The 24,034-nt window shown below is 45.7% G+C and overlaps 1 protein-coding gene across 3 annotated transcripts in view; it reads right to left on the bottom strand.

Moving 5' to 3' along the window:
* The window catches only part of KSR2 (kinase suppressor of ras 2), a 421,068-nt gene that overhangs the window by 327,432 nt on the left and 69,602 nt on the right, over positions 1–24,034 (bottom strand). For all 3 annotated transcript variants that reach the window (XM_078060922.1, XM_078060921.1, XM_078060920.1), the window contains exons 2-3: positions 12,755–12,895; positions 8,618–8,768 (exon numbers count right to left, since the gene is read on the bottom strand). In XM_078060922.1, the coding sequence (XP_077917048.1) occupies positions 8,618–8,768; positions 12,755–12,895 (292 nt within the window). The remainder of the gene's footprint in view (positions 1–8,617; positions 8,769–12,754; positions 12,896–24,034) is intronic.

The raw sequence follows: 24,034 nt of genomic DNA, 5'->3' as shown, positions 1-24,034 counted from the left end.
TATATTCTAGAGTGGCACCGTCCGATAGAACCTTCTGCGGTGATGGGAATGTCCCAGAGCTCTGCTTCTCCCATAGGGTAGCCACTGGCCACAGGATTACTAGAAAGGTGGCTGGCGAGACGGAAGAAGTGAATTTTTTATTTTGTTTCATTTTAATGGATATAACTTTCACTCATCACATGAATCTAGTGGCTGCTCGATTGGACAGCGCGGGTCTGGAATATAAGGTCCATGGGAGCTGGAAGCTGGTCCAGCTCTCACTATGTCCCTAGCCCCCCATGGTGACTGACACAGGAAGTTTAGATTGGTATTCATCGAATGAATGAATGAGCCATTTGTAAGGTTGCATTAAGCTTCTATCACTTGCATCGAGAGACCCAAAGTGGCGCTCCATGTGCGTAAGGGGTTCCTGAGAACCCACAGCTCAGGGCTGGAGAGTGTACAATGAAGGAAAGAGAGGACGTCAGCTCTGGAACACACCAGACCCTGCGGGCTTTGGGAGGGGCCGCTCTCCCTCGGCCTGCCCAGCCATCCCAAAGTTAGAAGCGACTGGAACAATAGGGCAATCAAGACTGCTCTTACTCTTTGTTCTAGTCAAAGGAAGGCTGCGGTGAAGGCAGGGTTCTAGTGGGCTTCATTCAAGGCCCACACTGGGAAGGAGCAAGAGCGCATCTGAGGCTGGCCTATTTTGGGGCCATTCTGCATCCTGTTTTTTCTCCTGGCTGCCAGTCTTTTCCCCCTGCACACACAGGGGGAGGAGCTAGAGGGGGCCTGGCGAAGCAAGCTCCCGAGAGGCTGCTGGGGTCTGCGGCTACCTGCCTGCCGATGGCACCCTGGCCTCCTCTCTCCCTGAGATGAGAGATAAGAGCAGAAAAATGTTCATCTTTAGCCCAGAAGGCTGGCCTACAGCCTGCAAAGCTCCGATAAGGATCAAATACGTGCTGGTTGCTACATTTTTCAAGGGCCTCCTGACTGCTTGTATATCGCACCGATAATTAATGTCAAACTCAATGATAAGCACTAGAAAAATCTTGGGAAGGTAGTTTTATGAGTAGAAATCCGAAGACATTTTACCCCCTGGCACATCCCTTCGCCCTCGAGCACAAAGCATATAATCACCAGCTTCATATAGCAAAAGGGGCCGCTTTTTCTGCCCACGGGCCCTGTCCCCAGGGCTACTTAAATAAACTTACTAAATTGCAACCTACAGCATCTCGAGAGTTCTTTCTTGACCTTTGCGCTCCACAGGCCCGAAACACCTGCCCGTCCCCGAGCCTCCTCCTGCACTTCCTGGCAACTCGCTCTGAGCCACCCCCCTACTCTGCAGCCAGAGTGCTTGCCTGGAAACTGGACAGCGATCCATGCATCTTCTGCTCCACACCCAGCAACACCAGCTCCGTGCCATGGTCCACCCTGGAGGCCAGCCCTCCTCAGCACCCGCAGTCACACGGGTCTGTCTGCGCCTAGCACACTGTACTCGGCCTCCTGCCACAGGGCACTTCTGCATGCCCCCACCACCCCCCAGTCCTTAGGAGAACTCGCCCTCCTGCTCTGGGTCTCAGCTCCACCCAGAAGCCCTCAGAAAGTCCCCCAAGCCCTGGAATCTAGCACAGTGCCTGATACATACCGATGCATGAGAAATAAGTGAGAAATAAGTGCTGAAGAAAGGAAGGAAGGAGAAAAGCAAGGTCTTCATTATCTGGGACCTGGGTTTTTCCTTGGGAAAGAGAAGATGCAAATGACTGCCCATTATTGGTCTGAAAACTGTCAAAAGCCCAAAAAGAGTAGGGACAAAGAGGAAATGGAAGAAAGGGAACATACAGCATCTGCACTCTGATCTCTGAGCCTTGTCCCCTCCGGGCTCTTCTCTGATAAGCAGCTGTGATCCAGAGAGGGAAGTACCAAGGAGCAAGCTTGTGGTTTTCAGGCCTGAGGGCTCCAGTCTGGGGCTGGAGGGGGAGGGGAGAGCAAATGGCAGGAACACACTCTTCCAGCAACAAATTCATTTCACCCTAGGACCTCAGCTCTGTACTGACCATGATGGAGAAAACAGGGCTGGGGGCCATGGAAAAATTGCTTGGGCTTTAATGTTTTTGGCTGGGGGAAAAGTGGGCCACCTCTAGAGAACAATCAAGTCAAACCGGAACGGGGCGGGGGGGAATAGGTTCTAAAGAAGCAGCAGTGCTGAGGGAGACAGCGGCTCAGAGAGAAGGGAAATCAGAGAAACAAAGAATGAGAAGCGTAATTAGAAAACTGAAGGCCAGGGGCCCTTTGGAGAAAAAAAGAGAGGAGGATGGCAAGAAGGTAGAGGGAAGAGAGTTGGGGGCAGAGAAAGGCTAGAGGACCCTGGTGATGGTGATGTTGGTGGTGATGGTGATGTTGGCGGTGATGGTGATGTTGGTGGTGATGGTGATGTTGGTGGTGATGGCGTGGATGGTGTTGGTGATCATGGTGGTGGTGGTGGTGATGGTGTGGATGGTGGTGGTGATGGGTAGTGATGGTGGTAGAACTTCAGTGGAGAAGGTGGCGATGGTGGGTGCAGGACGGGGGGTGGGAATGGTGCTAATGATGATGACAATAATGGTAACAATAAGACTCATCATGTACCTAATCCAAGCCAGGCCCCGAGCTTTGCCTGTACCATCTCATGTAATCCTTCCAACAACCAATGGGTGGAAATGATCATCACCTTCATCCCACTACTTTGGAAACTAAGCTCAGAATCGTGAGACGTCATACTGAAAATCACGTAGCTGATAGGTGGCAGACCCAGAATTTGGCAGAACCAGAGTTTGTCCAGATTCCATACCGTTAGCAAACAGTGAAGGCCTGAGAAGCGGAAAGCAGAAAGGAAAACTGCAGAGGACGGAAGCCTGCCCTGACTGCGCTATTTAACAGGACAGCCTGCCCTCCCATTCCTGGAGAGCACTGCCAACCCCCTGAGACTTCTCTACTTTTCTTTTTCTTCCCCCCACTGCACTTATTCTAACATACTTTGCGATGCACTTGCTTTATATGATTATAACGCGTCATCTGTCTCCCCCCACCCCCGCTAGAATGGAAAGTCCTGAGGACAGACCTCTAAGCGTGCATTTTCAGAGCTCAGAACAGTACCTGAGACATACTGCAGGCATTTGACAAATTTTGTTGAATGAATGAATGTTTTTTGGTTTCAGGCCACATCTGATATGACAAGAAAAGGTTAAGATATCATGGCTTTGAGGTCCCCTGAACTTGTTGAAAGGACAATTGAGGATTCTTTGGTTTCAGGCTAAGCCTGACCTAACAAGCTCTGAAAAAGGAAGAAGGGTTCATTTTTTCCTAACTTGGGGGCTTCTTGGACACCGGGAAGCAAAGGTATCCCCAAAACCCAAGAAGAAAACTAAGATTAGAGTCACACGTCTAAAATAAAGCTGCCCCGATCTTCTAAGAGAGAGACAGGGAGGCAGAGAATACACACTCCACCAGGCATAAAGCTTACTTGTCTCCATCTGCTTCCATGAGTTTCTCAACACAACTTGTATTCCTTCAGTCATTTAACAAACATGCATTGAGTCACCAGTACACACCAGAATTTAAAATATCTGACTTCATCGCTGTGAAAGACGCCAGCCCTCCAGCTGAGAACTGGGGCTACCGGGGCGAATAAATACGGGATGACGCTTAAGAACAAGAGTCTCGCAGGAAAGACACTACTTTGTTCCCTAGTTTGGGATAACGTTTTTGGTTAAAGTGAAGGGCAGGAAATGATGGAATCATCCAGCTCCCAAGATAGTTAGAAGCTTCTAGGAACCAATGATCATATTTGAGGGAAGATGTAAAAGAAGGACGGGTCCAGGATGGCTCACTGCTTCCTCCTGGTGGAGACCAGTAGCAAGCACATCAAACAGCTTCCTGAGTCTTCCCTCAACAGGGGCACCGGGAGCCAGGAGCTAGGTTTGTAACTGCACCTGCCCTATGGGAGGTCACAGTCAGATGAGGGAGGGAGGCCGGGAAACTGACAACCACTGTAAGACACGGTCAGTTGGTGACAGAATCATTCATTCATTCGTTTGTTCATTCATTCATTCATTTATTCATTCAACAAAGTGCAGAGGCTTTGAGGCAGGAGTTGGGTGTGAGGATAAGCAGGGATTCACTGGGAAAACAAAGAGAAACGGAATTCTAGGCAGTGGTGCCAGGAGCAAGATGTGAAATCCATGCCTGATCCAGAAAACTATGTAACTCATAGACTTATCCAATAGTTAAAGGCTCGAGGGGGAAATGTGAAGAGTTCCAGCTCCAAACAGAAGCCAAATTCTGAGCTTTCTTTGCAACCCATGAAAAAGGCCATGTACTTTAAGCCACTGATGATTTGCATGGGCTACATGTGTAAAAAGGTGTATTAATTCAGAAATATTGGGGTGCCTGGGTGGCTCAGTTGGTTAAATGTCTGCCGTTGGCTCAAGTCATGATCCCAGAGTCCTGGGATGAAGCCCCGCATTGGGCTCCCTGCTCAGCAGGGAGTCTGCTCCTCCCTCTTCCTCTGCTGCTCCCCCTGCTTGTGCGCAGCGCACGTGCTCTCTCTCTCTCTGTCAAATAAATAAATAATCTTTTTTTAAAAAACTTTTAAATCAGAAATATTTACTAAGTCCCTACAGTGTACCAGATATTGATATCAGGCTGGGAATAAAATGGTGAGCAAAAAGAGGTCCGATCCCTGCCCTTTTGCAGCTTACAGTCTGGTGAAGAGATAGGCATCCACTTTTTTTAAAAAAATCACTCCCCCAAAAAAGGTCAAAATTTAAATTAAAATGTGATGAGCAGCCCTGCTGCAAACAGGAAGAGCAGAAGTAAAGTGTGACACCAAGGAAATTCGGAACTGGGTGTGTAGACAAGATGGAGTTAGGGGTCCCCAGAAAAACAAAGATGAGATACAGCTTTCTTAACATCAGCCAAGTCATGTGAGGACCCCGGCTGTTTTATGATCGATGCCTGGCCGGTGTTATTTGCACAAACATGTTTCTCGAAGAACTTCCCGGGATGCATCAAAATTGCAGAAAAAAATAGATCTCGGCAGTTAATGATTTTCAGGGAACAAAAAAATGTAAAACACAAATAGCCACTACCAAGCTAGGACATAGTCTGACCAGAGCAGAGACAGTAAATCAGTGGTAAAACTCCCAGTGCTTTTTCAGAAGTCAAGATTGACCTAATGCCCACTCTTGTGTCATTTCTGCAGGATTTAAACCCCTCTGAGTGCACAAACACAGGGCTAACTGGGGTCAGAGTGCTGACGATGCGACCCAGGCTGGCCCGTGATTTCAACCAACTAGGACCTGGACTCCTGTCACCTTAGGATGACTTTGTCCCAATTCTAGACTGAACTGTCCTCTGCCAAACTCCTGCGTGAATACGCACACACCTGCAGCTTAAAACTCCCCCAATTTTGTTGTTGGGAGAGGCTGTGCTTGCAGAGCTATCTCCCTGCCTCTTTCCTCGTAACCAGTAATACAAAGTTCGTCGCTTCCAACACCTCCTTGGGTTGTGCAATGTAATGCACCCCACATGGCGCTGAGTTGAGCTGCTCCCACGCTGACCTCAGCACCAAGAGCCGTAGGATTTAGACAAACGTGCAGCACTTGGCCACCGTTGCCAAGGTCCCAGTGGCTATAAGGCTGGTATCGGAGGCAGGACACTGTAGACGGGATCTGAGCTGCCTGGGAAGGGCTGGTAGAGGCAGGAGGATGAAGGGGAGCGGAATTTGCTACCCCAAAATATGTCCCTTTGGCATAAGGGTTATTTTAGGCTGATTATTTTGAAAAAACAGCAGACAGAGAGGAAGCTCTGAAACCCAAGTAGAAGTCGCACTTTTGTAAAAGACATTGACATTGGTAACAGAAACCTCCACGTATAAGGGTGTCTCCAACTTGGTATCAGAAGGGTGACTCTAAAACTCTAGAAACTTCTATCAGTGGAGAAGGCAGAGACTTCCGTACAACCGCCTTCCCCTTGTTAATTGTGCTTTTCCTGGTCACCTCCCGTAACTGCCTCTCCCCCACCCCCATCCCGTCCCGCCTAACCCTCTCTTTTGTCTTTAGCTAGAGATGTGATTTAAGGTGATGCCTTGGGCCACTCTGAAGAGTTACTCAGTTTCCCCAAGGCTTTTCCACATGTACAGAAGGGATCCATGTTAGTAAACCTCTGTTTTCTCCTATTAATCTTTTATTACAGGGGCCATCTCAGCCAAGTATCCAGAAGGATAGAGAGAAAAAAATTTTCCCCCACCAGGATCGAAAAGATCACCGTCTTTCAAACCATGGCTCACACCCTGTAAGTGAGGTGTGACATGAAAGTGATGGGTCATTACCAGCATTGGGTAAGTGATACAGAATGAAACAGAAAACAATGCAAAATACCATGTATAGTAAGAATGAGTTTGATGGTAATTCTCTATTTCACGAGACTCATTTCAGGTGTGTGTGTGCGTGTGTGTGTGTGTGTACAGAACTGCAATGTAAATCCAATTCAATTCTGTGCATCTTGATCAAAACTGAAAACCACCAGATTAGAGGCCCTCTCAAGGTCTCGCCCAGCCCAGGATGTCACCAAGGATGAGTGCTCAGCCTGCGGAGGGTTGACAGAAACACCTGTTTCAGGCAGGGCAGGAGGCCAGCTCTACTTATAAGAACTTCACCAAACTCTGATGGGAAGATGTGAACTCGGAAATGCAATTAACCACCTAACCTCAGTGTTCACTCTCATATATCATAGGGGGCAGGAGTGGAGGAGCCGGGAGAGGAGTAAATTGATACAAACTTTCTGGAAAGCTACCTGGTAATGTTCACCAGACTATCTGGAGGCATTTTTGTTTGTCATGACCGGAATTGGGAGGAGAGAGGATGATACCGTTATCAATCTCATAACTGAGGCCAGGGATGCTGCCAAATATCCTTCAATAAGAGGACAGCCTCTGACTCAGGGTCCATTTTGATGATGACCGTAGCTTTGATAAGGATGTGCTAGCAAGAAAGAATACAAAAGGGCATGCACCGGGGGTCGGGAGGCGGGAGGAATACGGGCCAATGACCTGTTTCAAATATGTTCTCTTTCATTCCCTGCTGTATCCCAGCCCTGTTGGCACATAGTAGTCAGGAAATAACTTGTTGAATGTTCCATGCTGAATCCAGCAAAGGCTTCTGCGGCTAAGCAGATGCCTGACGGTTCCAGACTGAGGTCCTACAGTGACACCTAGTGGCAGAAACTGAAACAACCATGTAGGTAGACCAGATTTAGCTGGTGTTTGCAGAGCCGATATCCCTTCTGACTACAAAGGCCCCAGAATTTGCGGGGAAATCATGAGGCTAGTGAGAAGCAGGCAGCCTCAAGAGGACGATATGTGATGTCCTGCTAATAAAGACAAACAAGGGTTTGAGCAATTAATGGGAAAGATCAAAGAAAGATGATGTGAAAAAAAAAAACAAGCCCAGGGGTGCCTGGGTGGCTCAGTTGGTTAAGCGTCCAACTCTTGATTTCAGCTCAGGTCTTGATCTCAGGGTGGTGAGTTCAAGCCCCACATTAAGGCCTACTAAAAAAAAAAAAATTCCCAAGATGGGAGTCATTCACCCCCACAAGATAGCAAACCCAGACTTAGTTTGAACCTCTCAGGAAACAACCCTCTCTTTTGTTTTGCTAATAACTCTTGCCCTACCCTCCTGCCTATAAAAACCTTCTCTCGTGCAACTTCTCTACTTGCTAGAAGGGATTCTGCCTGATTCATAACTGATCTCCAATTCATCTGGTTGAATTTTGTTTTTTTTTTTTTTAACAATTTGGACCCCAAGCTGTTAAAACAAGTCACAGAGGTTATTTAATTAGGTGGGGGGGAAAAGTTTCAAAATGTGCATGGATAATCCTAATTCTATTGTTTATTTATTTATTTATTAAGATTTTATTTATTTATCAGAGAGAGAGAGACAGAAGCAGGCGGAGGGAGAAGCGATGTGGGACTCAATCCCAGGACCCTGGGATCACGACCTGAGCCGAAGGCAGACGCTTAACCGACTGAGCCACTCAGGCATCCCCTAATTCTATTGTTTTTTTTTTTTTTTATTCTATTGTTTAAAAAGAGGATGCACATACCCATTTGTCTGGAAGAATTACACTAAAACTTTTTACCAAAATGACAACGGTAGGTTCCCTAGAGGGCAAAGCTTGGGATAGTTCTTTTCTTTTTATCTATTTTTTGTTTTATTTTACACTGAATGTCTATTGTTTATGTAAAAAAAAAAAAAAAAAAAAAAAGAAGTTAGATGGATGTGGACCCAAAATGCAAAGGCATTTAAGAATGTCTAAGGTACAAAGACCCTGATCACCTATGCACACCTTGGATTTCCATATCTGGGCTCTTATTATCTAGAACCAAATGCACTACAACCTCAGCGCTCCCTTGAGCGTGAGCTTCCAAGAACTGCCCTCACCCCTTCTGTCTCCCGAATCCCCTCTTTTCTCCACTCGTGAGTGATATTTACCATCCAAAGCTGACTGTCTCATCCTGGCCTGCAGCACAGGCATGGAAATCGGGACGAACCGAGGCCGATGTGTTGGGGACGAGTCTCCATCCCCCGGGCCTGCTCACCTGACATGTGGACATTCCGGAGGCAGGACAGGGAGGCATTGAGACGGGCGCACTCCTCCCGGTTGGCTCCGTATTTCTCCACGGTCTCACACACCTGCTCATCTGTCATCTCCAAAAGGTCCTCCAGACTCAGCTGGCCAGGGGTGATTTCCTACAGGAGGGAAGAAAGAAGGATGGTAAACACACCTCAGGTGCCCGGAGGGAAGGTGAGTGGGCTGAGCCTCCACACTGCCATCTAGCGGTACCTAGGGGAAACAGGCCTGGGTTTGAATCTCAGCTTTGCCACTCATTACCTCAGGCAAGTCACTTACCCTCTCTGAGCCTCACTTTATGCACCTGTACAATGGAGGTCTTAAGTGCACATACTTTGTAAGGTAGCCCCTATCGTTAGCACACAGACAGTGGTCCATAGACGGTGGTAGTTAATTATCTGTCTCCCCCACGCCCCCCACCCCGTACCTTCTGAACTCCTTATGGGCGGGCTCCACTTTCCTCATCTTTGGATGGCCCTCTATGCCTCCTGCTCAGCTTAGCTTGTCCCCAGTACAGGGAGAACTCAGAGCAGAGCAAACTGGATAGCCCAAGTCTCCTGATGGCTGTCCTCCCTGGCCACACCTTCTAGGGTCTAGATTGGGGGGTTAGGAACCCAAAGTGGCGGTAAGCTGGAATCCTGTGGGTAGCTCAGCGCTGGAAATGAAACCGGATTTGTGTCTGAGCCCCATAGGGCACGGCTTTGCATTCTAAGACAAAGTAGTAAGGCTGGAGTATAGCATGGGGTGGGGACAGGAACACTTTTGGAAAGATGGGCTGAGAACAGAAAAGGCAGGATTGCCAGCTGTAAATGTCCCTTCACCACCACCAGCAACCACCCCCCCTTCCCCAAAACGATATGTCCCCGGAACCATAATATAGATACACCTTGAAATTTGTCAAACTTTGATATTTATGCATCTTTATGCATTTATGCATATTTATGCATCTATATCATATGTGTATATAAAATGGAGAGCCTTCATTTATAGTAGCTAATGGTATCCAATGTTTTTACATATGTTATTTAAAAATAAGTACTTTGGGCACCTGGGTGGCTCAGTCGGTTAAGCGACTGCCTTCGGCTCAGGTCATGATCCCAGGGTCCTGGGATTGAGTCCCACATCGGGCTCCCTGCTCTGCGGGGAGCCTGCTTCTCCCTCTCCCACTCCCCCTGCTTGTGTTCCCTCTCTCGCTGTGTCTCTCTCTGTCAAATAAATAAATAAAATCGTTAAAAAAAATAAAAATAAAAATAAGTACTTTAAGATACTAAAAATGGAGATTCCAGGACACTAGGATACTTCTGCCCTCTTGTGGCCATATCTGCATATTACAACAAAATCAGACACCTTCCCCCGCCAACCCCCAATAAGGACATTTAACTGGCAGCCAGAAGGAGGAAAACTTCTTTCCCGGCCTCAAAACAGATGCAGAGCAAAAGCCATGAAGTCAAATCAGTGCCTTTCCCACTCACTAGGGCAGGGAGCAGGAGAAAACAATACTTGAGTCATTTAGGGCTTTTCTCAAATAGGGACACGTGGCTTGTAAAGCCCACTTTAAGAAAAGTGATGGTCCAGGATCTGAAGGTACAAAAAAATCACATTTAGAGGGACTCATTCACAACCCAAAAGAATTCTCCTCTTTGCTTCAGGATTCACTTGTGCATTTTAATCCTATCATTTACTCCCCAAATACTAAATTTCCACTGAAATTTGGGGTCACAGAAAAAAATCACAAAAGTAATAATGACATAAAAAATGGACAAAGCCTAAGGAAACCCGGACTAACAGAGCAGATGCACTTCCGTTCAATAAAGTGACAATAATAAGCGAAAATGAAACGGATGGCGCACTGTTTTAAGGGCTTTTCTTGGGTTTTCTTTATTTTATTTATTTATTTTTTTTTTTTTTAAAGATTTTATTTATTTGACAGAGAGAGACACAGCGAGAGAGGGAACACAAGCAGGGGGAGTGGGAGAGGGAGAAGCAGGCTTCCCGCTGAGCAGGGAACCCGATGCGGGGCTCGATCCCAGGACCCTGGGACCATAACCTGAGCTGAAGGCAGGCGCCTAACGACTGAGCCACCCAGGCGCCCCTCTTGGGTTTTCTTTAAATGTCACAAAGACCACATAAAGTAGTACTTTCATCATCATCATCATCATCGGTCTGTAATTAGGACACTAAAATTCAGAGAGGTTAGACCACTTGTGCAGGGATGCACAGCAAGTAAGTTTGAACCCAGGCTGTTACTTCGGAGCCTTTGCCATACTGCTGGTTCCCCCTCAGAAAGGGGACCTCTGGTGGACGCATGCAGAAGCTGCAGGCAGAGAGCTGGAACCCCAGCTCCTCCCCATCCCCTGGTTGGTGGAGCCAGGATTCTAACAGCCTAAGGTAAGAGCCAGAGCTGGGGCACCTGCAGGCCAGGTAAATGAGCAAAACTGCCAACTAGCAGGAGCCTGCATGATCTGAAGGGGCAGCAGAAATCAGGTCATTGCCACCAGATGGAAATTCAGTGCCTTGTGTTCAGCAATTCGGCTTTTTCAAGGGAAGCCAGAGATCTGGAGGGGTTTTATGCAAACTCTTTATGCTTTTAAATATTGGCTCAAAAATTTTTTTTGCAAACACCGTATCAGACAAACAGAAATTGTGCATCAGATACAAGGAACAGCTTGGAGGCCACCAGATTCCAGCCCTTGGCTGAGATGATTTGTCTCTGTATTCACCCTGCTTGATAAATAATTGGTCCCAAAAGCCTCTAAAAAGTGGATTGGCCCTTGCAAATAAAATGTACTGTCCGTAGTTATACGTGACCTTTCATTTTAAGGATATTCACATGAAAATTCCATCCTGGGAAGGAAATAAAGGAACATAGAATCATACACCATCAAATGAGCATGCATGAGGTGGGGGCAGGGGCAGGGATGGAGGAATATGTGGGTCCTTCGTCTAGCTCAGCATCTGGTGGGTTCAGGCGAGCTCACATAGAGGTCAAGGTCTGAAAAAGACAAAAGGTGGAAGACAATCTTCCGGGCCTCTTCAAGCAAGAAGAAGGGGGCACCATGAGAAATGGCACTTGGTCCTGCAGGCAAGGGGGCCACCCCCTTGTCTACCCAGCTCAGCGAGTCCCCAGCAACAGACAAAGGAGGAGAAAGCACAGTGCTTCCCACCTGCTCCAGAGTCCTTCTGAGCTGCATTCTCCTGCCAGCACCATCCACTCACTAGCAGGGGAAGTCGCTTCATCTCTGAGCCTCAGATTCTTGCTCTGCACAATGGGGATAATTGTCCCCACCTCAAAAGACCATTGTGAGGGTCTGAACAGCCTCAACAGTTAAGATCCTGGGTGTAAAGCCCTTAGGACAACTCCTGGCCCCAAATATTCAGTGACTGGTTTTATTAGGAAGGCCTGGACACTGGAAAGAGTGGGGACCTGGGATCCAAGAGGGTAGGAAAATCTCACTATCCTTGAGATTTTAAGGATGTGGTCCACACCTGTTACTTCCAAAGCTTTCAACAATAATAACAAGCTGACATTTGCTGAATGCTATTAGGTGCCCAAATGTGAGCGGAGCATTTTAGATGGACCATCTCATTATATCATTCTAGCTACTTCAGAAGAGGAGATAATCATTACCCCCATTTAACAGATGAGAAAACTAATGCCCTCAGTCGGTGGTGTCCAATATGGTGGCCACCGGCCACGTTAATTAACATTAAAGACAATTAAAAATTCAGTTCATCAGTCACATGCACTAATCACAATTCAAGTGCCCAAGAGCTCCCTGGGGCTGGTGGCCACCACATCAGACAGCACAGATATAAAATATTTCCAACATTGCAGAAAGTTCTGCTGGACAGCACCAGTCTAAAAGGTAACATGACTCGGCCAAGGTGACTGAGCTAATGAGTGGCAGAGCTGAAAGAGGATCCAACTGAGCATAGAACCATATTCTTAACAACCCACTTGGACAGCATCAGAGATTCTCTGCGCCTTCCTCCAACACATATTTATTGGGGGCTTACTATGTGCCGGGCACAGGCAAAAACCCGCTGTGCAGGGGGCTGGCTTCTGGCCAGTAAGGGGCAGGGGCCGGGGGCCATCTCCAGTCACCTCCAAGACTTCCTTGCGCACATCGACGATCCGGAACCAGTGCCGGAGCTGGGGGAAGCCGTCCAGCTCGGCGTTGCGCTCCTGAAGGGCCACCTTCTTTTTGCAGGACAGCTGACGGCTGAAGTACTTCACCAGCTTGCTCTGCGGAGACAGATGAGGACAGAGGGTGGGTCTCAGAGGCACGGCCAAGGGAGGATAAGCAAGAATCTCCCCACTGCCCCCTCCCCGCCCGAAACCCATCCAATGCCTATGTTAAAGACTGGTTTAACTGCAGGGAGGAGGGGCACACAGGGGTGTCACTTTACTGGGGGGCCTTTGGGCTGCAATCACGTACATTTCCACTGCATAGATCCTTGGACCCAAAGATTCCACTTCTAGGAACTCACCTAGAGATGCCGTCCTGCGCAAGAGGACTATAAAAGAATATTTCTTACAGATTGGCAAAAGATTGAAAACACTCTGAGGGTCCATCAGCAAGAGACTCATAAATGCAGGTACACAAGGGAACTCTATGCAGCTATAAAATAAAATGAGGAAGCGTGCTATGTACTCATACAGAACAATCTCCAAGATACATTGTTACATAAAAATACTCTCCCATGCATGTGGGCAATGTCTACATTTATGTATCTTCGTAAATGCAGACACTCTCTGGGAGGATTTCTAATAACCTAGGGAAGGGAAGAGGGGGGTTAGGAAGAGGGGTGGAAGAAACATTTTTGTTTGTTTTTACTTTAATTTTTAATTAAAGCAGAGTCAACATACAATATTATATTAGTATCAAGTGCACAACCTAGTGATTCAACAATTATATACATTATGCTGTGCTCACTACCAGAAGCAGATAAGCATAGTGACATTTGTCACTGTACAAAGTTATTACAATGGTATTGACTATATTCCCAATGCTGTACTTTTCAGGGGAGGAAGAGGTGCAAACTTCCAGTTATAGAATAAATAAGTCACAGAGATGAAAAGTACAGCAGAGAAACATTTCATTAAATCCTTTTGTACTACATGAATCTTACATGCAAATATTCACAAATTCACGAATACTTATAGAATGAGATGGACATGAACTCATGCTATGGAGAGATGCCATGACACAAGAAAGGAAAACTAGTTATGTAAAAACTAACATTTGGCACACCTCTGTCACTTACAACGTATTTCTAAGGACAGTGCTCCTGTAGGGTTTTATACTAAAGAAATAATTAAGAATATTCACAAAGCTTTGCTCTAAATTGAAAAGAGCCACGAAAAATTGGAAACAATCCAACTCTTCAACAATAGGGGATGATGTAAGTACATTACAATATAGCTTTATGATGGCATATCATTAAAAATAATGTATAAAATATGTATAATATTTATAATGTACAAATCATGCATTAAAAATTTATAAAACTATATGTGTAGAGATGCACAGAAAAACCCTTGGGAGGGTATATGACAAAATATGAGCAGTAGTTATCTCTGCTAGTAAGATTATAGGTGATTAAGATTACTCAGATTAATAATCATTATAATTAAGATTATTGAGATTATTAATAAATATTAAGATTATTGATAGAGATTTTTTCTATTTGCTTCTCTACAGCAAAATTAGAAAATATGAAGTATATGTATTACCTGCTTATTAATGGAAAAAATGTTTAGATGGCCTTGGCAAAATTTCTTTAACACCGATACTATCCAGTGTCACCAAGAATGAGAGAAACCATTGAGAATGCCACCGGAAGGCATTGATTTTTGTCTCAATGTTTTAATAGTCTCACTTCTAGGAATCCACCCTACAGAAATACTTATATATGTGTGTACATGGGGATAAAGGCCTGGCTCGTTACTGCAGCACAATAATTTTAAAGACTTGAAAAGGTAGATTGATACATATTGACTCGGGAAAATCTCCAAGATTTTCATCTTCAGTGAAAAAGCAATCCGCAAAGACAGCCTATACTATGATTACATTTATATTTTTAAAACTCTATGTGTGTTGGGGCGCCTAGCTGGCTCAGTCCGATGAGTGCATGGCTCTTGATCTCAAGGGTTGTGGGTTTGAGCCCCATGTTGGGTGTAGAGATGACTTAAAAATAAAATCTGGAAAACCATGTTTAAAAAGGTACATTAACCGAGGGGTGCCCAGGGGGTGCAGTTGGTTAGGTGTCCGACTCTTGGCTTCAGCTTAGATCGTGATCTCTGGGTGGTGAGACTGAGCCCCATGTGGGGCTCTGTGCTCAGCACAGAGTCTGCTTAAGACTCTCTCTCCATCTCCTTCTGCTCCTCCACACCCCCGCTCTCTCTCAAATAAATAAATAAAATCTTTTTAAAAATAAAAAGGTACATTAACCGAAAAATTAAGTATGAGTGAATTACAGCACATCCATAGGATGGAATACTGTGTAAACTTTCAAAAACAAGGTAGATTTAGATATGAAAACTGTCTCCAACAGTTACCACTCTCTCTCTCTCTATTCTAGTAAGTTTCAGGACAAAAGAGATCTCAGAATTATAACTTTCTTTGCCGCACATAAAAGAAACCCCTGCAATTAACAGCAAAATGGATCGCTCAGACCCTGAGATCATGTCACCTATTACTGGCAGTAAGCATGCCCAGCAGGCTTGCTCCTTTGCACTGATTTAAGTTGAGGGCTTATTAGTAATTGCAAAAATAGAAGAGCACAATATAGAACCAGAGAAAGAGGACTCTACTGTAAAGTCTTTTTTTTTTTTTCCATGCCCGTGTGTTGGAGGGAGGGGCTCGAGCCTTGGGCACCAGAATCAGGCTAACCTGGGCTCCAGTATCCACCGCGCTCCTCAGCAGCCAAAGGACCTCGAGCAAGTTTCAAAACTGCTCTAAACCTCGGTTTCCTCACCTGGAAAGTGAAGGTTCAAGTGTACTTACTTCACAGGATTTTGGGGAGAGTTAAAAGGGATTATTCATGCAAAGCGGTGCCAAATGCGTAGCAACGGCGCTGATTTTGTGCCCCATAAACTCCCAAGCATCTGCCACAGTTTCCTTGGAGGGGTTAAGCCCCAAATTTACTAACTCTCAGTACCAGAAAAAGTCTTTCTGATAAATTAAAATTAATCTCTTTCAAAATACATATTCTTTAAAGATCAAATGTATCCTTTCTCCAATGTTTAAAATATACAGAGTAAAGTTATACTGCAAAGAAAGGTATTTTAGTTGGGTTAAACTAAAAACTGTCTTCCTAACTCATTATTTAAATCCTGATTCTGAAATTCATAGGATTTAAATCTAAGCAACTTAAAGAAATTGCTTAAAAGGAATACATGCTTACTTTATTAACTATATCTATAAATTTGGGATTTTTGCTAACTGGCCTTCCTCAAGCTTTTCACCTAAATAAATACAGTTTTACTCTTCATTATTTTATGCCTTTATGTGCCCGTGTTGGATTTCAAATATGGCGAAAGAAATAAGAATGTGGTTTCTTGACATAAATAAAAACGATAAAAACAATGTGGTTTCTTGACTTAAAGAAAGAAACAAAGAAAGCAGTGTCAAAGAAAGCCAGCAACATCATGTCTCTCATACCTTTATTTTTTTAAGTTTTTATTTAAGTAATCTCTACACCTAGCGTGGGGCTTGAACTCACAACCCCGAGATCAAGAGTCACACGTTCCACCAACTGAGCCAGCTAAGTGCCCCAGTCTCTCATATTTTTGATTAAGCATTCATTGTCACAGAAGACTGAAAAACCAGACTGAGCCCTGATGCTGAATGGCAGGAGCCAGGGAGCCATGTCACAACCCCGCTCAAACACCCATTCTTGAATAGCAGATCTCCCAAGTGTGGGTCACACTGATACCTTGAGGCATGGCATTGAGTGACAACGGGTCGCATAGTAAGCATGTTCTCCGTCCAAATCTCTCTTCAGCTATCTGACCATATATCAAGGAGACAGTCTCTGTCCAGTGATGCTATGTCTTTAACACCTAGCATGTTCTGATCTCTGTAACAGAGAGCAGAACATAGACTCATAGCCTTGGGCAGGTAACAATAGTGAGCACAGTGTAATAATGACACCACTTTTTTGTTTGTTTGTTGTTTTTTTTAAAGATTTTATTTATTTGTCAGAGAGAGAGAGAGAGAGAGAGAGAACACAAGCAGGGGGGAGTGGCAGAAGGAGAGGAAGAAGCAGGTTCCCCACTGAGCGAGGAGACGGTCAGGACTCCATCCCAGGACCCTGAGATCATGACCTGAGCTGAAGGCAACCCATGATGCTACTGTTTTTGTTGTGTTGATTTTCTTTCTTTTTTTTTTTTTAAGATTTTATTTATTCATTTGAGAGAGAGAGAGAGAGAAAGACAGAGAGAGCACAAGCAGAGGGGGAGAGAGAAGCAGACTCCCTGCTGAGCTGGCAGTCTGATGCGGGGCTGGATCCCAGAACCTGGAGATCATGACCTGAGCTGAAGGCAGAGGCTTAACCATCTGAGCCACCCAGGTGCCCCTGTTGTGTTAATTTTCTTGATTGCCTTCCATTCATGGCAAAGTGATACTAGTTTTCCATTATAATAGTTGTATAATGTTTATTTTTAAATACGTGTATGTTTTTAAAAATTGAGTGGGTTTAAAGAACATACACAAGGGGCACCTGGGTGGCTCAGATGGTTAAGTGTCTGCCTTCGGCTCAGGTCGTGATCTCCACGTCCTGGAATCGAGCCCCGCATTGTTGGGCTCCCAGTTCAGTGGGGAGTCTGCTTCTCCCTCTCCCTCTGCCTCTCCCCTGCTTGTGCTCTGTCTCTCTCTCTCTCTCTCAAATGAATAAATAAAATATTTTTTAAAAAGAACATACACAGATAGAGCAAAAAGCACAATGGTGGTGTCAAACTAATGAGTTGGGGAAACACTGTTCTATAGAATAACATTCAAATTCAGACATTATTCAGGGCTCAGTTGTAGTCCATTTCTCCTTCCTTACCTCTTTCATTTCCATGCAATTCCCTAAACACATCACCTCAAATGTCCCCCCTCTATGATTTTGTTCAGGTCCCCCCATCTAGAAGTCATTTCTATACCCACCTGTGGTAGATTGTAAAGATACCCCGATTCCTTTATGCCTCCTGCCTCCATACCCTTTGCAATGTGCCCTTACAATTAACTCACAAACGAGGCAGAGTCTGTGCCCACAACCCTCCAATCGGTTGTGAAAGTTTCTCACCTCAGCCAATAGAAAAAGGCTTTGCATGGTTCTACTTGCTGCCTTGGATCTGCCATGTCCATGAGAATGTGTCCAGGCTGGTCAGTTAATCAACCGAAGGAGGAGGGACCAGGGAGAGCAAAGCTAAGTCTTCCCCAACATCCCAGACAAAGCCAGCCATCTCAGCTCAGGCAAAAGCCAAGTGTTCCCAGGCTGTTGGCTGTGAGTGAGCCCAGCCAAGATCAGAAGAGCCAGGAATCTGCAACTGATCCCCAGATGCATGGTCAACAAATGTTTATGTTGTCTGCAACTAAGGTTTTGTGGTCGTTTGTTACGGAGCATTATTGGGATGCACAGCTAACTGATACACCACCCCATCAACTCCTAGAAATCCGATTTTTTCTCCAAAGTTCATCTCAAATGTCACCTTCTCCAGCAAGAACTTATCAAATCTTCCCTCCCATTTTATTTTTACCGACTCCATTATAACATTTATCACAGTTTTTTCTTGCATTATAATCGGCTAGTAACGAAGACACTGGATATCTTAAAGGGCTGAGGAGCCCTTTCTAGATTTGGAAGCATCAATGAAACAAGAACAATAGTAGAAATAGAAGTACCATTATTGAGCACTTCCATGTGCCAAGCCCAGGCTGAAGGGCTACCACGCATCATGTCAATATATCCACACATCCCCAGGGGCTAGATGCTGTTGAGATCTACATTTTACGGATGGAGAAATTCGGCACAGAGAAGTTAAGCGATTTGTTCACGATCACACAGCTAGTAAGTAGAGAGCTAGGATTCAAACCCAATCTGACTCCAAGGCCGCAATACTGCAGAAAGGATAACTTTATTTTAATGTTAATTATTTAATGAGCACATGTATACCTTTTCCTTGTGGAAAAAGCTAGACCATTTTGGATAAGGCCAAAGCTCCCTTTGTCCACTCAGGCTAATGCTGGTCCTCTTCTCCCTGGACATAATGGAGGTAACCACTGAGACTAGTTTGGTGTCCATATTTCCAGACCTTTTTCGATGCCTCTATGCATTTCCATACGTGTGTATGTGTGTGTGTGTGTGTGTGTAAACTTTGCAGCATAGGTGGATGTGTAGGGTTGTTTTTTTTCCCACATAAATTGTATCTTACTTGTTTCACCCAGTAGCAAGCCTCGAGCATCTTTCCCTGATAGTTCCTACAGATCTAACTCATTCCTTTTAATCTTCTGCATGAGGGATTCCTTTGATACCGGGGTCAAAAGCCCATGATGTGAGCGGTTTTGTGATGTCTGCTGGGGGCATCTTTGTCGGCTATGATAGAGCATTTTCAGGAATAACAGCCCCGAGAGCAGCCACCATTTACTAAATACTTGCAATGAGCCTGGGGCAGTGGGACAATTGCTTTGAATGTGTCTGTTCGCTTTTAATCCATGAGACAATGTTGGCTGTGAGGCTGGTATTCTGAGCCTATTCTGTGAACGAGAACCCGAGGTGTTGAGAGGTTAAATCACATCCCCAGATCCACAAAACTACTGAAGCTGGGGAGCCAGGGCAGGAGCCCAAATCTCCCTCCCTTTACCAGGGTGCTGCACTGAGTTGCTCACAGGTCCTTCCCACTGAACTGGAAACCCAAAGTCGGGTGTGGACCCCTCACTCATCTTGGGAAGGCTTCCAGGGATTGTGGGAGAAGTGAGTTTCTAAATTCCAGTTCCGAGGTTTTGGCGAGTCATGTCCGCTCCCTGAGCCTCTCCTTTCTCATCTGTAAAATGGGCATATACCACGACCTCCTGCCCAGGCATCACAGGAGATGCTGTCTGTGCGGAAGGCAGGCTGAGCCCTCGTCCGACACACACACCGTGTCCTGACTGTCTGTGGAAGGAATGCTTGAATTCTGGGAGGTGTTTTCAGCGTCACCCAGAGACTGGACCTACACCTGCCTGGGACCAAGAATCAAGGGGCGCCCCCACTATGATGCCTTAGGAATGGGGGAGAGAGAGACGGGTTCAAGAAGCAGATGGAATAGGGAAGAGAGGCAAGGAGGGAAGCCACAGGATCGGGGCTTCCCCTCAAGGCAAATGGGAACAAGAGTCACTTTTCGGGGACAAGAGCATGGCTAACCTGAGCAGGGAAAAACCCAGAAACCTGCCCCGAGTGTGAAGCTGGACTAGGCAGAAGTCATGCAATACTTCCCAAATGGGATGTATTCCTCTGGGAATCAGCAGCTCACCCACCGGGTCCCCAAGATTTGTGGTGTCGAATAATCACGGCTCTCAGCCAACAGGGGTTCTCCCCAAGCCAAATGCCGTGAGAAACACTTTTTATGAATCGTCTTTACTCTGCACCGCCACTTGATGATGTAGGTCTAATTACTGCCCCATTTAGAGTTTAGAAAAGGTTAAACTGCATCTCTGGGTTATCATAGGTGAGATTTACTTGCTTATTTCTGTGCATGTATATCTTATCACCTTTCCATAAGCTTGAATTACTTATGGGATAGTTACAAACCTCATGAAAATCAGACATTTACCAACAATAAAGACATGTGGGACATGGCCAATGTCAGCCACCTCATTAAATAAGTTCTAGATTTTTACTGCAGTTCATTTTTAATCCATTCAACAATGCTAGCTGGGAACAGTGCATATACACACCATGTATATGAAGATTGCATGAAATCATGCATATAAAGCACTTAAACAATACCTGATGTATACATGATATATATCTCTCATATATATGATATGTACATTGTCAACCATTTCATTAAATATGTATATAAAAGTTTATGTATAGCCCTATATTATACATTTGATAATTATATATAACTGAACTATATATAACTATATACATGTTATACTTAGTATATATTTTATCATACTAAGTATAGAGTATATATAGTATATACATATAGTATTTTATATATAGATATATAATATCAGGTATTCTGCTAAACATTTCATATACATTATTTCATTTAACCTTCACAACCCCAGAGATATCCCCATTTTACAGATGAGGAGACTGAGGGCCATAGAGCTTTAGCTGCTCTCCAAGGTATCAGATAATTTTACATATAAGCTTCCTCTTTCCCCCATTCCCTGACCATAAGAATCATCTGGAATCATTTCTCGGCCTTTTGGCTAATATCAAGTGAAGAATCATCTGGAGATGTCTGTTCAAAAATCAACCTTCCAGGTCCATCCCCTAGGAAGCCTGATTCAGTGAATCTGGGGAAGACCCAAGAATTCATAAAAACACAAGCACCCCAATGTCACTGAGTGTCAGGCAAGGGAGAAACATCCATCTACTGTCTAAATGATGGAATGAAAGCAGTTTGGTTCTTTGACAAGCTTAAGTAAGCATCGGGATCCTTGGACAATAAAACCAGGGCAGGAACCTAGTTCTGGAAGCCGGTGTGGCACCTGGGTGAACAGCTCCCTTCCAGGGTGGTGGGCTCCTGTGGGCAGCAGGCATTCACTGCGCGACTCCGAGGGACAAGACCCTGTCCAGGGCCCTGGGAATTCAAAGAGCAGTCTACACCCCGTCCAGGCCTGCAGGGGCTCCCAGTGGGGCAGACGAGACAGACGTGCAAACACGAATCACGAGGCCACATGAGAGGAGCCAGAACGAAGAGCAGCCAGGCTTCGGCTCAGGCACCAAGGATGCAAAATTAAGAGAACAGTCTCGTAGAGAGCAACTTGCCATGATTACAGGATGATAATGATGGGAGTTCTATGTTTATTCTAGGAGAAGCAAGGCCTGCCATTCATTCATTTACTGTGTGTGTGTATGTGCACACGTGCATGTGTGTCCATGCTTGTGTGTGTGTGTGTGTGTGTGTGTTTTAAGGTGCTTTCTAAATACCAAGAGGGAGGTGTGTGCGTGTGTGTGTGTGTGTGTGTGTGTGTGTTTTAAGGTGCTTTCTAAATACCAACAGGGAGGGTTACAAAATCAATTACACATCCTAGGGCAGGGCTATTCAGCTATTCTAGTGTAGCCTGAAGACATGTGCTCTTGAAGGCTGTGAAGGCCAGGCTCCTTCAGATTAGTACAGAAATCGAGAGCATTTCGTTACTTTGATAGCTATTGGACAGAGTGCTTTTCTGTCCGTTGAATCTAATATCGTCAAAGTGAGGCTTGTATTTTGTTTGGATATTTCGGTCCCCTTCATTTTTTCACTAAATCGTTTTTATCATATTTCACAAAAGCATTGGCTACAAAGTGCCAGGAAAACAAAAAAGCTGATTCTTCAACCCAGAGGGTATGAGAGGCACTGATCTCCACACTCAGGGAATTTCAGTGATGAAGCTGAATCCCCTACGTCACTAAATAAATTACTTTCCACAATGTTTTCAAGGATACTGCCTTACAAGAGAGCACCACAGCAATGCTGAAGTGGGTGTTAGATTGTTATTGGCATGCCACAGATGGCAAAGTGAGGTTCAGGACCACTGGAATCCTGCCCCAGCTCACACGACTAAAGCAGCACCAGGTCAGGATTTAAACTCAGGGTCTGATTACCAGTCATGTGCCCTCTTAGCGATAGCTCTCTGCAGAAGCAGAGGGTCCAAACGGCCTAGAGGTCAAGGTTGAGAAGCACAATTGGAAATGGGTCTTTGTATGTCCTCACCCTGCCAGGTGTCCTAATTTATTTTTAGGTCACCCTCAATTCAAGTCCATGCAGAGCTGAACTGCAAAAGGTCCAAAGGTCCCACCTTCAAGTGAAGAAACACAGGGCTCCTGGAAATAGCACATCCATGCTGAGCCCACCACCCACCCTTGCCTTGCCCTGCCCGGATGCAAAATAAGGTCTCTGGACCTGGGGTCTGAAGGATCCCAGGAGTCTTGAGAGAGGAGACCGAGAGATGTAGTTCTCCAACTCCACACCAGGGGGCAGCCTGGCACCTTCCACCGCAGATGGAAAAATTTTTCAGACCCTCCTGGATCTGAGCATCCTCAGTGCCTTATTACTGTACTCTGTATTAGCATGATGGTAAATTTAGCAGCATAAACAACAAAAAAAAAAAGTTTAAAGTCAAGACATGTGACAGAGCTATAAATAATCATGTCTGAAATCTCTAATGTGAAATGGGGAACCTTTCACTTAGAATCTAAACCAAGATAAACCCTGGGACCCATGGGCAAGCCCCTGGGGTTCGGTTTGCTGAGCCCCAAACCATCATTGCTTAGGTGCTATTTTGTTTTAATTTTTTTTAAGTAATCTCTACATCCAACATGGGGCTCGAACTCACGACCCCAGGATCAAGAGTCACATGCTCTTCTGACTGAGCCAGCCAGGTGCCCCCTAGGTGCTATTTAAAAAAAAAAAAAAAAAAAAAAAAAAGCTAAAGCAGAGTGTATGAAAGCTGGAAGGGAGGGCAGGGCAGATTGAGGATATTCTAAGTGATCTTTCACAAATCATCTCTCCTGTAAACCCCATGGCAATGTCAAGGGGAGGGTCTCCTCTCCCACCCATTTTACACATGAGGAAACTGAGACTCAGAAATGTGGCATAACTGGCCTTACAATCCCACGGATGACGAGGCAGACTCCACAGCGCCCTGTCCCCCCCTTAGGGCTGCCTGTCGGCAAACACCCCACTATCACTACCTTCCGGCAGGCAGGCACCGGCTAGCAGCAGAGAGCTGAAGCCGCGAACCCACAGCGCCCCCGCCTCTGCGCTTCTTCCTGCTGCCCAGAGCTCTCTCCTCCGGCTGCAGGCACAAATGGCACTCTCCTACCCTTCGGGTGCCACCCCTTCCCAACCGCCCCCCCCCGTGTCACCATCACACCACCCTGCTTTTTTCCTCAGTAGCACTTATCCTTAGCCCACAAATGATCCTGTTGATTGGTTTCCATGGTTACGCCCCCCATCAGCACCATCACACACACCCCCATCAGAATGCCAGCTCCAGAGAGCACCACGGGCTTGGCCCCCAGCGGGCACAGCGGTGTCCCCAGGACATTTTTCTGGGTGGTTCATCAGGGTTGGGGGGAGGGCCAGGCCTCTCCCAGGACGTCCCAACCCCTTTTCCAGTGGGCGCTGCTCATTCAAAACCGGGGCCCCCCACCCCCGGCTCTGCGGCCAAGGCTCTGCGTTCCCCGGGCTGCA

Source organism: Halichoerus grypus, chromosome 13 (genome assembly GCF_964656455.1).
Source record: "Halichoerus grypus chromosome 13, mHalGry1.hap1.1, whole genome shotgun sequence".
Taxonomy (NCBI): domain Eukaryota; kingdom Metazoa; phylum Chordata; class Mammalia; order Carnivora; family Phocidae; genus Halichoerus; species Halichoerus grypus.
Note: the sequence above shows the minus strand (reverse complement) of the source record. Positions and strands in the feature narration are given on the sequence as shown.